At 31.7% G+C, this 16,962-nt stretch overlaps 1 protein-coding gene across 5 annotated transcripts in view; it reads right to left on the reverse strand.

Annotated features, from left to right (window-relative positions):
- Positions 1-12,628: 12,628 nt before the first annotated feature.
- The window catches only part of LOC143236938 (eukaryotic translation initiation factor 4E transporter-like), a 93,005-nt gene continuing 88,671 nt past the window's right edge, over positions 12,629-16,962 (reverse strand). For all 5 annotated transcript variants that reach the window (XM_076475650.1, XM_076475651.1, XM_076475649.1 and 2 more), the window contains one exon: positions 12,629-15,864. In XM_076475650.1, the coding sequence (XP_076331765.1) occupies positions 15,656-15,864 (209 nt within the window). In that variant the 3' untranslated portion in view covers positions 12,629-15,655. The remainder of the gene's footprint in view (positions 15,865-16,962) is intronic.

Genomic DNA, 16,962 nt, shown 5'->3' on the forward strand with positions numbered 1-16,962 from the left:
TTCTGCGGAACTAACAGCAAAAGTATTGATGATATTTTTAGCCTTTTGTATAGTTCTTGGAATCTCATGATTATGGCGATTTCATAGGACATTTTCCACATAATCACGGAAGCCATTAATGCTGATTTCGTGATGAGAGAGCTTCTTGAATTCATACAACTTTTTCTTTAGTGGCTTTCCAAGGGACAACAACTTCATCAATATTCCAAGAATCTGGTTCAAGTATGTTTACCAGTTCATGAATTTTACTGTCATTTTTGTGCATTATTTTTTATTTTAAGTGATCGCATTGGAAAGTAAAGAAATTTCTTGTAGTATATCTGTCATTATTGTTAAATCCTCCAGGAAGAATTTATTGCAAAGATGGCTAGCCATTCCTGGATATTTTTTCTCAAAAGAAAAATATCTGTATAATACTGGATAACCACGCCATAGAGCAAGTGTTGGTCTTAGGCCGCAAGCAGCTCATCTTGGTCTCAAAACTCTACCAGAATTCAGAATTTCTAGTCCAGTTTCTTCCGAAATGTTAAAAAGTTCCATTTGGTTTTTTTTGGTTGGGGAAATATTGTGTAGATTTTAGCTATAAACACTTTGAAGATATTCACTTGTTTTATATCAGTGACAGAATCGTCTAAAACCAGTTGCAAGCAGTGATTTTAGCAAAGCCAAGTTATAATGTCAGAAAAATTATTTTTAAGTTTAATGCTCACCGCTGACTTACAGCTAAGAATTACACTTGCACCATCTGAGCAGAATGTGACCAAATTATTTTTCTCACATGCACTGTAACATTCTGCAAACTTTTCAATAGAGATGTTATATTGTTTCAGTATCCTGCCCTTTCAACTTAACCAAATCAAGAAAAATTATTGAAGACAGATCACAATCTTCAACCTTTACAGAAATTATGATCACTGGTTTACTAGATATGGGTGAAGCTTTATTAATGATGACACAAACTTTTAAATTTTGTTCAACTGTTTTGGTAAATATTTCATTTTTAATTTCCTTTGCAGTTTTCCGAGAATAGAGTCCCACTTCCATGTCCACCCATTACCCATTTTTTTATTTGTAGCTCAATCTCAACTTCAACGTCAGAGAATGGCCTGCTATGTTTTGCTACACTGTAGATTGTATTAAAAACTTTACATGCAGAGGTGATATATTTTTGGTTTATTTTATCTAGGTATTAGGTAATTGCATCATCTGCACGATCTTTCAGTTGAATTGAACGTATATTGTGTGTCTTCGATGAAAAATTTATTTCTTTTTGACAGATGCTTGCTGTACAGTTTTATTCCTTCTCGATGCTTCAACACTGTAGCTTTTTCATTCCATCGATACGTGAATCCCCTTCATGTCTATGGAACCAAATTTGGCGCAATGGTCACAACCAAGTTTCTTGCTGCAAACAATCAAACCATCATATTTTTTCTTGAACTCCTCTGCCTACTTCATACTCTAGCAATCCAGAAGAGCACTTGCTGGATTTTTATCACCTCCAGTTTGCGCAGTATTAGAAGCGGAAGTTTTATCGCTTCTTAAAGTTGCTGGTGTTAGATGTTCAATTGAATCTGGCTTTTAAGTTTCATTTCTTGGGTTTTTCTTACAAACTCTAGTATATCATGTTGCCACTTCATTTTAGGGGCTGAAATCTGAAATGCCAAAATTTCTTTATTCAAAAATAAATGTATTAATATAACTTCTTATTAAACTTTCACTACAAGGGCTAAAAATATAGAATTATTTTTTTATAAATTTTCATATAAAAACTATTTTTATAATCATATTTTAATTTTTTTGCGGCATATAAACAAAGAAAATTAAGTTAACGTTTAACTGTTTTTGGAAATATTGTTTTCAGATGACTGTGTTCCGCTTGTATGAGGAATTTTATATAAGTATACATCAACATGCATAAATATAGTGAAATATAGCTTTACTAAACCATACAATTATAACACAAATGTAGTACTATGCTGTTATGTTTTATGTTTATATCTATTATTGGAATAGTTTTTTGTCTCCTGCTGGTACGGCGGTAACTCTACGAATTTACAATACTAAAATCATGGATTCAATTCCCATTGGTAAACTTAGCAGATAGCCCGATAGCCAACTGAGCCTTGCATCCTAATTTAGTATTCTGTTAGTATGAAACTGCAAGAAAAGGGAGATTCAGTATCCCAAGTAAAACATGAGATGTATGTTATTTCCTTAAACTGTCAGACGCCATCACGTACTACGTGTAACATTTTTGGTAATATTCATATTAAAAGAACTTGTCCATGTCTGAATAAACGATACAATTTGGCTTTGAAAAAGGTGAGGGGCAGCAATATTAACCAGCCATTCTTGAAAAGATCGACAACGAAAATGTCAATCCAGGCTAAATATCCAAACCCATGAGCTTTTAATTTTGTTCTAAAATAGTAAACCTACAAAATAACATTAAGCCTCACAGTTTAACGTTAATAGCGTAAAAGTATACATAGACTACATTATTCTTCAAACTTATCTTCTTTTCTCTGTCTGCTTCAAGTATGATATATGACTAATGCCAAATGTTCACACAAGAAAATGTAGACCTATATTAGTCTACGGCAATGCTCTTCTTCCTTCATCTTAGATGGCTGATCTGTCACTTGTAGAGTCTCGTGCAAATCCGGTTTCAAACGTTATCGTACTAATTTACAATTGTGCTATTGCGCATGACTTTACATAGCAAGAATCCCCATATAGACAGTCGATTACCTTGCATGAATTCCCATAGTGACAGTTGATACATCGTACATCTAGTATCAGAGGACTAAGAGCCGGTAAAAACCAGTTTGGAACTCATGAAATGTTAAGAACATGTTCTTAAGAACCGGTATGAACTAGCTGAATCCCACCACTGGTTGTAACATCATTCTCTCGTTATCAGGTTTTGAAAATTATCTGGCGAAATAAGTTAACGTCAAATTTAGTGATAATACTAAATTTACTTTATTTTATTCTTAAACGTTTCTACAAATTTGAACTCTTGTTCACTGCCATAGATTCTTGTAAGTTTACTTTAAAATGACGTTAACTAATGTAAAGTTGATCAACTTACAATCACAAAGTAAATACGATAACTAGTACATTGATTTTTTTCACACCCTACTCTGGAGAGAAAAAAAAAAACTTTTCAGACTTCACAGCTATCCAGTAATTAGAATCTAATTCCAAATGTGCGAGAACACTTTAAATCACACATTAAGGTTTTCTTGAAGTTCTAGACTTATCTTATAAAACATTCTGAGTCAGCGTCATCAATAAGACCTGCAACTTCTTCATTGCCTCCATATTGTAGGAAATTACATGCTCTTTTCCATGTTGTACTTGTGACAATGTTCCCCATACTTCAAGATCATTATAATCTGCATCTATAATGAGTGGATTTTCAAGAATTGGGTATCCCAATACTAGAGTACTGGTCAATCCATTCTTCAATTATTTGAATTTTTGTGCATAATCAGCAGTGCGATAAAACTTTTGTGGCTTCTCAAGTATTTTGTGTAAAGAAAAAGCTATGTCAAAGAAAGGTTTTACAAATTTATAACAGTAAGAGCATAGTTCAAGAAATCTTCTTATCCATTTCTGATCCTCGATGAATCTATAGATAATCCTTCTCTGCTGATTGCCCCTAGTATATCTACGGACGTCCCACGCTAAAAACCGGGTTTCGATACCCGTGGTGGGCAGAACACAGATAGCCCATTGTGTAGCTTTGTGCTTATTTCAAAACAACAATAATCTCTGCTGATTACATGTTTCAAGAAACTCACCTGTTGATGGAATAATTCAAATTACTTGGTATTCATTCCAGGACATTTTTATCCCTTCTTAAGCATTATCGTAAGTCTTTCCACGCCTGATTATGCATCCAAGTAGATAAGTACGATGCTCCATGGTTCCTCATTAGAATATTGCAGAAATTACTTGATCCAAATGGTAACACGAGAAGTTGTCAAGATCTATTTCGTTTTGTAAAGGCTGCATTCTTCCTACTTGCTTTGTCGACTTTCCCATGTCAATTTCACTTTAAGATCTAATACTGAAAACTTTTTTGATTTCATTCAAAGAGTCAACCCTTTGCAGTGGATAGGCATCCGTTTTGCAACTTCATTTACTTTCTGAAAATCCACACAGAACCTTATGGATCTATCCTTCTTGTTTACAAGTACAATAGGTGATGCTAAAGGACTAATAATCAAATTAATCATTCCCTGTTTTTTCATGATTTCCATCTATTTGAAAGCTTCAGTATGTTTTGTAAGTTGAAGTCATCTGCTTAACTGACATACTGGGGCTACATCTCCAATTTCAATTTTGCAAGATATTTTACGTGTTTGGCCTGAGTCATGAGTTTCATCGAAATAGGAATTTTGATATATTGTAAGCACGTTGTGTAAATGCTGGATTTGATCAGTTGTAAAAACTTCACAGCTCCAGTAAAACAACTCTTGAAAATGTGATGATAAACTGACCTTAAGTAACGGTTTGATATCAGGCTAGGTTTGTACATCTTTCCTCGTGGGTGATTTCGCCTAATGTTTTGATGTGGAAGTGCTACCCTTACATCTTGCAATGTCCCATCCAAACTTGGTTTGTTGTATTTATTATCCTAATGATGACATATTTATTGTTCAGGTCTAAAATGGTTCTGTCAATCACTAATTATTCAGGAAATATTGGAGTGTTTGGTTCTAATCAGTGATGTCGAGAAACCCACTTGTTGAGAAATTTATATGCAGAAACGCCTCGTTTGGGTTGAGAAAATATTTTACATAGAAGAGCGAACAACGTTTCGACCTTCTTCGGTCATCGTCAGGTTCACAAAGAAAGAGGTAACTGACCGGAAGCTGATCACATGTTTGAAAGGGGTTGTGTAACTGAGTGTCGGAATGTAAAGGGCGGAATTAGATGTTTGAATATATAATTTATTTATTTTATTATATTAATATAGGTATAAAGTCGTTCCTTTATATTGGTTAATTTTGGGTTTAAGTTGTTGTATAAGTTGTTTAATTTTGCGTTTGCTTATGTTTGTTTAACACAGCATTAGATCCACCACTATACTGGTACAGATATGTAGATGACACGGTTGCGGGATTCAGATCTACAGAACACATACTTAATTTTTTCAATCGCATTAACTCTATACATCCCAACATTAACTTCACATGTGAACAGGAAGAAAGCAATCAAATATCATTTCTTAACCTCAAAATTACAAGAACCGACGCACAATTCAAAACAGAAATCCACCGAAAAATCACCCATACTGGACTATACATTCCTAGGGACTCAGCACATGAAACAAAACAAAAACTCAACATACTAAGAAACCAAATAAACACAGCCATAAAACTATGCTCACCAGATAAAATTAACGATGAATTAGACAAAATAAAACAATACTTCATCAACGTCAATAAGTTTCCTCCACAAACCGTAGAAAACATTATACGCACACACCTAGACAGAAAGCAAAATCAACCAACTAAAGTAAATATATCTCACGAATCAAAAAATCACGAAACCATATACTGCTGTATACCATATATTCCTGACATCAGTAAACAAATAACCAACATTTGGCAAAAATTAGTAACAAAATATGACATTCCAGTTAATACCAAATTTATTCAAAAACCAGGCACAAAACTGAGGTAAATACTCAGTGTAAAAAACTACACTGACAAACACCACACCAACATTATTTACAAAATACAATGTGATAACTGCCACGACTTCTATATTGGAGAAACAAGTAGAAAAATGGAAACCAGATTCAAAGAACATAAAAAGTCACCTTCACACGTTTTCGAACACTGCAAGTCAAATAAACACAGCATAACCATAGAAAACACTCAAATACTAAATAAAGAAACAAACATAAACAAACGCAAAATTAAAGAAGCCTTACTTATACAACAACTTAAACCCAAAATAAACCAATATAAAGGAACGCCTTTATACCTATATTAATATAATAAAATAAATAAATTATATATTCAAACATCTAATTCCGCCCTTTACATTCCGACACTCAGTTACACAACCCCTTTCAAACATGTGATCAGCTTCCGGTCAGTTACCTCTTTCTTTGTGAACCTGACGATGACCGAAGAAGGTCGAAACGTTGTTCGCTCTTCTATGTAAAATATTTTCTCAACCCAAACGAGCCGTTTTTGCATATAAAAGTGTTTGGTTCTATTATGGCCAAGCTATTAGATGTCATTTATTTTTAACAAGTCCTGATATGAGTAATTAATTTCTCGATGGTACCATTGACTGTTCTCTTAGTTGTTATAAAAGGTCCAATCTACAGTTTAATAATGGTCTTATAAGGCACAGGGATTTCCTGCTCGTGGATTTGGATAAAGTCAGTTCCTAATATGCATTCTTCTTCAATGCTAGTTACTCACATATCATGATGTATAGAAAAGTGTCCAACAGTAGAGTGACGAAAATAATAAATGTACATAAGGTTCCAGAAAAAAGGAAAGCTAGAAGTTACTTTGAGACTGTAAAGAATCAACAACTATTAAGATACTGAATCTTTGTTCCCAATTAGATATCCTAATAACTGGTGATTCTTCACAGTCGCGACTGTAATGACCAGCTTTATTACATCTGTAACAGATACTTTTTTTATTTACTACAAGGTTTGTAAGCAGTTCTTGATAATATCTCATTTGAAATTACACCACCTGAAACACTTATTTTATAGTGGTTTATTCTCTCCATTCTGTGTCATTAGTTGTCTAACTAGTCTCTTGAGTTTTTCTAAATTAGCGTTAGTAAGAGTTAATATTTTAACACTATTTACTCTGATGAGCCCGTAGCTTCAATATGGTGTCTATAGTAGCTTGTCCAAAACTTTACTGAAATATAGCTTTATTGTCAACAGCAGAGCTTTCTTTAAGGATACACAATTACCTTCCTTCAGCCTAATTCTAATATCGTCGTCTGTTATGACGTTTATTAATTGGGTACATGTCAAAGAATTTATCATTTCACGAGGAACATCTGGGTAAAATAAATGGGTAAGTCTTTCTACATTTTCTGCAAGTTCAACTATAGTCTCTCTGTTTTTTCTCTTTCCCCCACCCTGTTTCAGAACTTTTCACTGGATACTTTTTTCTGGTGTAACACGCTGAACCTGTTTGTACGATGCTTGGTATTTATTACGGCCCTCAGCTGAAAGGTTATACAACGTTGTCAAAGTTGACCATTTTAGATGGCCAGCAATGTGAATGGCTTGTTGTTTATTATTCCTGTGTTTAGTTTGGAAATGATTTCATACTGAGCCTGCAATAACTCTTATGGTACCTTGCTATCATAGTTTTTAGTTTATACATTGACTGAATTGAAACTGACGAGGTAAATTTTGAAAATAAATTTGATAGTGTCATGGCTGGAGTAGTTAAGGAAGGTCCTCCAGTAACAGGTGGCATAGCAGTAGCGTAATAGGTGTATAACAAATAAGTCTTTCTATTCACCATTCTGTAACAGATGATGTTCCGACGTAGAATTCCTGTGCTGATGCAGGAAGATATGTTTTTTATTTTAGCTTTGCATTTGGTACTTTGTTTTTCAAATGTTTTTTCTACGATTGATGTTCATATTTTCTGTCTCACTAATGACATTTTATATTTCATTGATGGCTTTTTGTACTTATTGTTACGTATTACATTTATCTAGAAGTCTCTAATTTATTATGTTATGTATTACAGCTTGAAATAGCATGACACTGAGTTAAATCATAATTTAAATTTAGAATTTAACTAAATGTCTATAGGTATGAAATGTACAATATTTCTCAACAAGACTGATACACACAGTTTTTTTTTTTTTTTTAATACAAATATATTTTAATGTACAAAAAGTAATACAATTTATAATGATAGTTATTACAACTAATGATTTATATACAAAGGTTTCATAAAGTTATAAACAATATTGAGTCCTTTGTCTGGTCTGGAACTGAATATTTTATCAACCGTTCACGACGAGCGAATTAATTCTGAATTGATATATATGCAATTCACTTAATGGGGAGTTAGTTAGCTCTTCGCAGCTGAAGTTATAGAATGTCTTCATAAAAATACTAACGTCCAAGGTTAATCTGCTGAAGGCAAACAGTTTTTAGTGTTAGAAATCTATAAAGTTCCTGGTCAAATATTTAAACTTCCCGATTAATGAGAAGTAATCACAGTTATAGCTTCTGCGGTTTAGAGTATATCAGCTGTAGCAAACAAATAATATATATCTTGGGATGTTGGATACCTTTTATAAACGTTAGGTGAGATTCTAGAAATCTGAATTGAGATAACAATATTGGTATTTTGAAGCTCGCGCAAAGCTACATTAGGGCTATCTGCTATTTAGCAGTGTAGGACTAGAGGAAAGGCAGCTAGTCATCACTACCCACTGCCAACTTTTGGGCTACTCTTTTACCAATGAATAGTGGGATTGACTGTAATGTTATAACGCCCGCACAGCTGAAAGGGCGAGCATGTTTGATGTGACTGGGATTCGAGCCCGCGACCCTCGGATTACGACTCGAATACCTTAACCACTTGGCCATGCAGGGCCATATTGGTATTTGCATACACATATGCGTTGTTGATTTTTACACACTCGATATCTACAATTTAATAAACAGGTGAGAATTTCGCAATACAGAATTAATAGTATAAGTTACATGCATTTGTAAATATATATTCAACTTAAACAAATACGGATATTAAAATAAATAAAGAATAGTAAGTCCGCCACACCCTTCATCTTTATCATTAATAATCTTTTCGTACTTCTTTGACATCCTTCAGCATTTCTTCCAACCTGCTGATGTAATCTCTCTGTACATCTTCAATTGTGTCATCAAATTGTGTCTTCAGTCGTATTTGTTTTTGATTTAAATTGTTCGTTAAATACTAGGCTTATTTGTTTTAACTCTATAGTTTGCAACAGTACGTGTAAAACGCAAACTTAAAATATTAAGATGCAAAAATTATACGTTGAAATATTTAACTGGCTAAAGGAAATGTTTAAAGGTTATGGAAAAGTTATGCTTAAGATTAATAAGTGTAGAATTAAAGTTTAAACTTTTGTTTTAATTAAAATAGAAATTATATAAAACAAAAAATATCGGCACAAATTAAATATTGATAACAAATAATATTATGTGTGAATTATAAAAGGAAATTATATTTATTCATGTAGTAATATGTATAACAAACATTAAAATTACAGTCCATTCTCAGTTTCTGAAAAGTAAAGAACTACCATACATTTATTTGGTAATTAGAGTATATTTTGTTTCTTTCTTTCTTAAATTTCGCGCAAAGCTACACGAGGGCTATCTACGATAGCCATCCATAATTCAGCAGTGTAAGGCCAGGGGAAGACAGCTAGTCATCACCATCTACCGCCAACTCTATGGCTACTATTTTATCAACGAGTAGTGGGCTTGACCAATACATTATAACGCAACCACGACTGAAAGGGTTAGCACGTTTGGTGTGACGGGGATACAAACCAGCGACCCTTAGATTATGAGCTTAGTGCCCTAACAACCTGGCCATTAGAGACTTCGAGATAAATGTAATACGTAACAATAAGTAAAAAAGCTATCAATGAAATATAAAATGTCATTAGTGAGACAGAAAAGAGAACATCAATCGTTTGAAAGCAAAAAAAAAGTTTATAAATATGAATATTCTTGCATAAAAATTAACTTTTTTTTATAAATTTTGAAATACAAACATGCACAAGTTTCAAGATAGCAGTGTATCAAGACCTAAAATATTAAGTTAGATATGTCAGACCTGTATATATATATATACATACTTTTCTTTTTTTTTGTTGCAGACGCTTATGCTCATGTCAAAGTACCTGATGTTTTTTATTTAAGGGGATAGTTTAATTTCCTCATTTAGTAGTGGCAATTTAAATTCTAACAGAAATTTAAAAGTAAAGACAAAGCGAATGATATTAACAATTCGAATGTTTGTTTTACACAGAGAAAGTAATATAAACAGTGTAAAATTAAAAAACCCCACCATAACTAAACAATTAAATTTAAGAATAAATGTAATAGCGGAGCTTAATTTATATATATATACATTTTAGTTATCTTTAATCACGTGACCAAACCAAATTTATTGTCTTTTGTTATAGGAGTGTTTCTTATCACGTAATTACACCCTTTTTTTTTTTTTGTAAAAATTACTACTATGTATCATGTATCTTTAGCACCCACTTAAAATCATGAGCTCTATTCCACTCAGTAGATACACAAGGAAGTCCAATGTGGTTATGCTATTAAAAAAAATAAAACATACTTTTTCAAAAATATCTCAACTTGGGGTTTTATCTCCTTAGATCTTTGTTATATCTTCAATAGTGAATACAATAAGTTGTCAGTTACCAGGATACAGTTGAATCTTTATCTTCTTTCAGTTTTTCATATATTAAAACATCGTTATATACTGAAAAGCAGATTCATTTTCTTTGTAGAAACGTTATCGTTGGTACAGCTACAGTTTTAACCATTTTAGTTTATTTGTACAAGCGTACTTTTGTGAAAAACAGATAGGGCCCGTACGTACATTTTGAACAAAGTGTCTCTTCTACTATCTTGTAATTAACCTAATATTTTTAGAATTAAAGAAAGAGAACATTTGTTACAAGAAAGTAATACATTAATTTCACCTCAGAATATATATATATAAAATTTCCATAAATAAGTTCTAAGATTAATGGGACCCACCAACAATGTTTATTGACATACGTGTCCCACATGCAAGTTCAAAACCATTTCTTAGGTATCTTAGGTCATTTATACGCACGTTAGTATTTCTAATTCATGAATACAAAGGTCTTACTGAACAGATTAACGCTAGGACTGAATTCGGGTAATAGAGATGGCAGATGTGTTTAATTCCCAGGCTCACTAACGAATATGAAAATGAAAAATAAATAATCAAAATTGGGTGCCTCGTTAACAAACACGTTTGAAACCATAACATTATGACAAAAGCGATTTTAATAGTTTCTTACAAACTTCTTATTTTGTTCTCTGTTATAAGTGTCATTATGTCATTATGTATTACTAAGAGTAAAGATAAACAAGATTTCCAAACAATTCACTCCACGAAAAATCGCCATATTGAATTCTTAGGCGAAAGTGCATGTATACTAATACGCTAAAACGGTCGCTATCTTTTCTAGCATACTAATAAAAAAAAAAAAAATCTAAAACAGCGACTATCCAGCCACAACCTGATCATGTAAGCGAGGCTGGCACCTAAACGGCTCAGACTATCACTTCAAGATTTCTCCAACTTACTTGACTGGTCTGAGGATACACACATTTGATACTCTGATAATTATTTTATTTTTATAAATGGTAAACATATCATGTACATACTTAAATATTTTTTAGTCCAGCATATAGCTCTTCATATCGATGTTTAGACACGTGACAATTTCTAAAGATAAACTACTGCATACACTTTATACAGCTATAACATAAAATGTAAATAAACAATAATGTTAAAGATTATGAATTTTAAAATGAAGCCGGTATTTTTCTACAAAAGTAATAAAAAAGAATTATAATTACAATATTAAATTTATAAAATGCAATTCCGATTTTGTCACTTTTATACATTCATTTCTAGGCCAAAGTGGGGATTGTATTTTATACGTTTTTGTAGTTTTAATTATTGTAAAAGTTGTATATATGTAATCTGGGATATTGTTATACCGAAAATTTATAGAGGTGTTCATTCCATAGACATATACACAACTGAATAAATATATACGAAAAAAAATTTGAACGGGAAGTAGTGATCGGAAGTTATTTGTAGAATTTCTATAAGTATCCAAAACAACAATCCCTACTTCCATTAAAAATTAGTTATTATATTAGAATCAATAGTTGGCTCACACTGTAGTTAATAAATAGTATTGAATTGTATTAGACTTCGTGAAATTCACATCTTAAGACCTTTTAATACAGCTCCGAGTACACAAACTTCCTTAAAAGATATTAGTTACTAAATGCTAACTTTTTCGGTCATTCTCCCCGTTTTGTAACAAAGCTGCGTGGATACGAGACCCCGTGTTGTTTTGTTTTTAAACCCCTTCGTCTATTTTTCTGTAATAAATTGGGATAAATATTTAAATTTAGAAATTTTCTCGATGATTCTGGTTAAACGATTTTTAAGCTCCTAAAGTGTAAATTTACCAGGTTACGTTAGCGTCGTGAAATCTGACCAACATAGAATATCTTCCAAGAACAAAAATAATGGATATAGCAAAACACATGCACGGATAACATACAGTGAAAGGTGTACAAAATAGGTTTCATGGAGAGCACAAATTTTACTCATGTTAGAAACTTTAGATCAGTGTCGCTCCATTATAGATTATTTCGTTATTAATTAGCTTCGTCTCTACTAACAATAAAGTTATTCATTGTCCAAGTAAAAAAATTTGTTTACAATTGTTCAAGTTCATTCCTTTCGTAGTTAAAGCGTTCGACTAAATGTTCAATTTATAAATTTAAATTCATTAAGAGCAGTCTTCATTACCATACTGACAGTGATTTGTTTTATTGAATCACAAAAACAAAATCAATACAAAAGGTTGACTGAATATTCTTGGGAAACAAAATATACAAAACAAAGTCGGGTAAATATCACTTAAATAGTAGTTAACCCAAAAGAATAGAAGATGAAATCATAAGTTCTCGTTTTTCACTGCTCATATTGAGTTAATGCAGTTTTTTTTTTTTTTTTTTATGGCGATATAGTACATTAAATATTTACATAACCTCCCTATGGAAAAGTGAAAATCTGCATTGATATTTATTACATAAGATTAAAAGTTAATAACCTCGGTTACCAACACAAAATTGATCTATTTGCGACATTAAACAAGAGCCGTAAGTGTATTGAAAGTTATTTTGCTGAACGTGGCGATTTAGTTTTAAAAAACCTCAAAGAATGAAAATACTTAAGGTGAGAATATTAAAATTTAAACTACAATTGAATAGCAACAATAAGTTATGTCAGAACCATCTACACATTCAAGTATGAAAAAAGTCAAGAGTTTAGACGTACTCTTCCCGGACCTTTGAGAAGAACGAAATTTTCACATCAAATGGAATTTCAAATTAAACCTTACATTCGTTCACAACATGGAATCGCCAAAAGAAAATGAATTTTAGAAACCGAAATCTTGTATACACAAAGTACTTTCAACATCGCAAGAACGCATAATAAGAAATGTTAAAAACATTATTTCTATAAACTTTTCAGAGTTGAGAAAAAATACGTTTTTACAAAATTTTCCGAGGTATAAGGCCCACACTAATGTTGACAATTGTGTGATTAAATATTCAGGTTTAAGTGCTACCATACTTCAGATTTTTTAAAACAATAACAAGGGAAGAAACGAGAACCAATAGTTTATTTTGTAACTAGGATACATAGAAAACGTTAAAGTATTTTTTATCTAAGATTTAACTTTGCAGCAGCGAAGGCTAATCTTGAGAGATCAACGGTTTTGTTTAACCAAATATATTTGCACATTAAGAAATATTTACAAATTTACACATGCACACTTTGTTTTCGTGAAACCTATCTGCATCTAAATTCTAGCAAAATGCAAAAATCTTCACGTGAGTTTCTCAAGAGAATCTTTGTGGTACTACAAGACAAACATTTTATTCTGTGAAGTGTTACTATAACTAGCACATCACCTATACATTAAGATAACACTTCAAAATAAGTAACAATACAGCAAAAATAAGATTTTAAACAATACACATGGCAAAACAATTCAAGCTATGGTTATTACAAACTAAACTTAGAACTTAAAGTTTCTTCAAATTTACACAAAATACTCTTATCATAAAAATAGAACTTTTGATTTACTTAACAGTTTTGCATTATTTTTATTTCATACACTTGTCTGTACAATACACTTCTAGTTAACAAAAATATGCCTCATCAACTTTACAGGCATAAAACTAAAACCTAAACAAGTAAAGAAATCACTCCAGTCCTCACTATTTATGTATCAAGGTAATACGTGTACTTTATTTTTTATTACCATGTATCTAACAAATTTCATAATTACAAACACACACACACACACACACACAAGAAAGAAATCTAATCTTATCACAGCTTTAGATGTTTTTTAGATATCAATAACTGAATATTTATTTCAGACAAAACCGTCTCACTTGATATGACTCAGCACAAGGGTAAGAGCATTGTAAATAATTTTCATAACTGATGTTCAATTAAAAAACTAAGTACACTAAAACCTACAAGTTGAAGAACTTGAAGCTAGAAAATACAAGAAAATGTTCACACATCTTCAAGATGTTCAAACTATTAATGCAAATGAAAGTGCAACATTTTCCGGAGGCTGTACTTATTACAAAATTCTTTTCGGAAGTTGTGATTTCTTCTCTATTTAGTTTGATTTAAGTTTGAAAACGGTTCATTATATTAATCCCAAATACTCTTAATGTTAGAATTCAGCGTGAACAAGACAAAATTAGTAGTTACAATTTACTCTCAGATATACATTTGTGATGAAACATGAATGCATTTTACAAAAGGGAAGTTGAAGATCAGTGTTTGATGCCAGTATGAAAACTTAGATATTCAAAAGTAATGCAAATAATTCTCAGAGAAAATATTTGTGAAGTAGCAATTATACTCAGGTTTAGAGTTCACTAAAACAAATTTAGAGGGACTCATGCACACAATTTTATGTTAGTGACAACATTTAGAAGGTCAAAACTATTACAAATAGATACACAATCTTATTCCTTGACATCATGATTACAATTTAGTTTGGAGATTACAATAAAATTAATCCCAATTACAAGCCCACAAACGTTTATTCCTGGTGTTAGCAATAAGTAAATAGATTAGGAAACCAGTGAAATTAATATAATTGACAGATCCACATAGAACATGTTATTCTTTAACAGTTAAGTGGGAAACATTTAAAACTAATACAGGTAAATACATGTAGAACAACCATTATTAATGGGAGTTGGTAGTAACATTCAGGTTGAAAAAAAAAATGAATAATGCTAATACAAATAGAAAGATACTGTTATCACTGGTGTTAGTGATAACTCAGCTCAAGAAATTTAAATTAAAATCTAATACACAGAATACATCACCACACGCATACTTTAAATGTTACTGATAATACTTAAAAAAAATCAGGAACAGCAATGCAAGTGAAAATTTCACAAATATTTGTAGTTTTGAGAACTGAAACTACAATGTAAGTGAAGACAGTTTCATATCAAATGCATCTTATCTGGTGTTACTGCTAAACCAGCAGAATTTAAAAAACTAGATCACCAATTACTAGTATTTTTGGTGCTAGAATTTGAAAATTAAGAAAATAATCTTGAAGATTCTCAGCAAAAACATTTGTGTTTTCTGGTGCTTCTGATAAAGAAATCTTTGGAAATGTGAAAAAGATTCATTCAGTTGATAGAATTAGAAGGACTGGATTTTTTTTTTCACTCCATAAAAGCAGTTTTATTTAATAAAATGATTTTAGGAACTTAATATTTCATAGGAGCAGACAACTGCCGTCTTTCTAATTCTTCAGCTAAATAAGCTCTTTGTCGGAAAACTGGTGGCATATCAGGCATTTTCTGTTTCAAGATGTCACTTCCAAACCATTTTGCTAAGTTCATAGGAGATTGTTGATTTGAAGGCCCTTGAATAGGAAGAAGATGTGGTCTTGAACTAGCAAGATTACCAAAGCAATCTAGAAGAACAATATAATGTCAGTTATATTGTACATTGTCAAAATAATTTAAGAGAAATCAGGTACAGTGTTTAATGCTATTATCAACAAGTGCATCTAAATAGAAAGAAATCTTATCAAATAAATACATGTACACAGGCTGATTGGGAGCCAAAGTAGGATATACTTATGAAAGTAACATTTATAGCTAAATGATTCTTGTAAAAGAAAAACAGACTAGTTTTAAAACATGCATGTAACAGTATTTCCTGCCTTGTTATGACAAGTACACAGTACACATGAATAGTTTATACTTCTAGTCATATGAAAGCAGTTCACATAACTAAGAGTAGTCCTTTTTTCCCCATACATCCAAATTAAGAGCATTTGTTTAGGTCCTGACCTATTGTTTCTAGTACTCCTACAACAATTTCATACATTTTACAACTCCTATATATAAACATTAAGCTACCCATTTAACTGTTAGTGATGACAGTAGTGTAAATTTATTATTCTGAACATCCTAGTTGTTTAAAACATCTTGACAGAAATTACCAATACATTGTTTTGCAAGGGCCCTTAACATTTCCTCTCACAATATGATAAACAGTATATGCCTAAAGTAAACACTTCGTCTTATGGAAGCAGCCTGCACAAAACTACATAAAGAATACTTCCAATAAAGTATTGTAATACATGTGCATATAAACATTTTTTGTAATTAATTCTAAGAACTTCCAAGAGAAAAAATACGTAAATGTCAACCACACTACGTGTCATATGCATTATAGATAAGGTCTTTCAGCCAGTAACAGGAGCCTGACACATGGTGTTACTGTTATTTTAATCATGAATAACTTGTGTGGAACAAGAGTTGCAATTATAAAATTAAGTAATTTATGCCAATTAATGCTATTATTTAACATTTTATCTTGAATTAGTTTTCATACAATTTAAAATAACTGGTGACTCAGCAAATTAGTCATGAAACAGTCTTTGCATCATTGGAAGCTACCAATATTGTTCTTTCCTGTCAAGGTCAATGAGTAGTTCACACACAAATATAGTTCAATAATTCACCCAGAATAATTAATTCTTGACAATAGCATAAATTATAAA

Source organism: Tachypleus tridentatus, chromosome 13 (assembly GCF_004210375.1).
Source record: "Tachypleus tridentatus isolate NWPU-2018 chromosome 13, ASM421037v1, whole genome shotgun sequence".
NCBI lineage: Eukaryota > Metazoa > Arthropoda > Merostomata > Xiphosura > Limulidae > Tachypleus > Tachypleus tridentatus.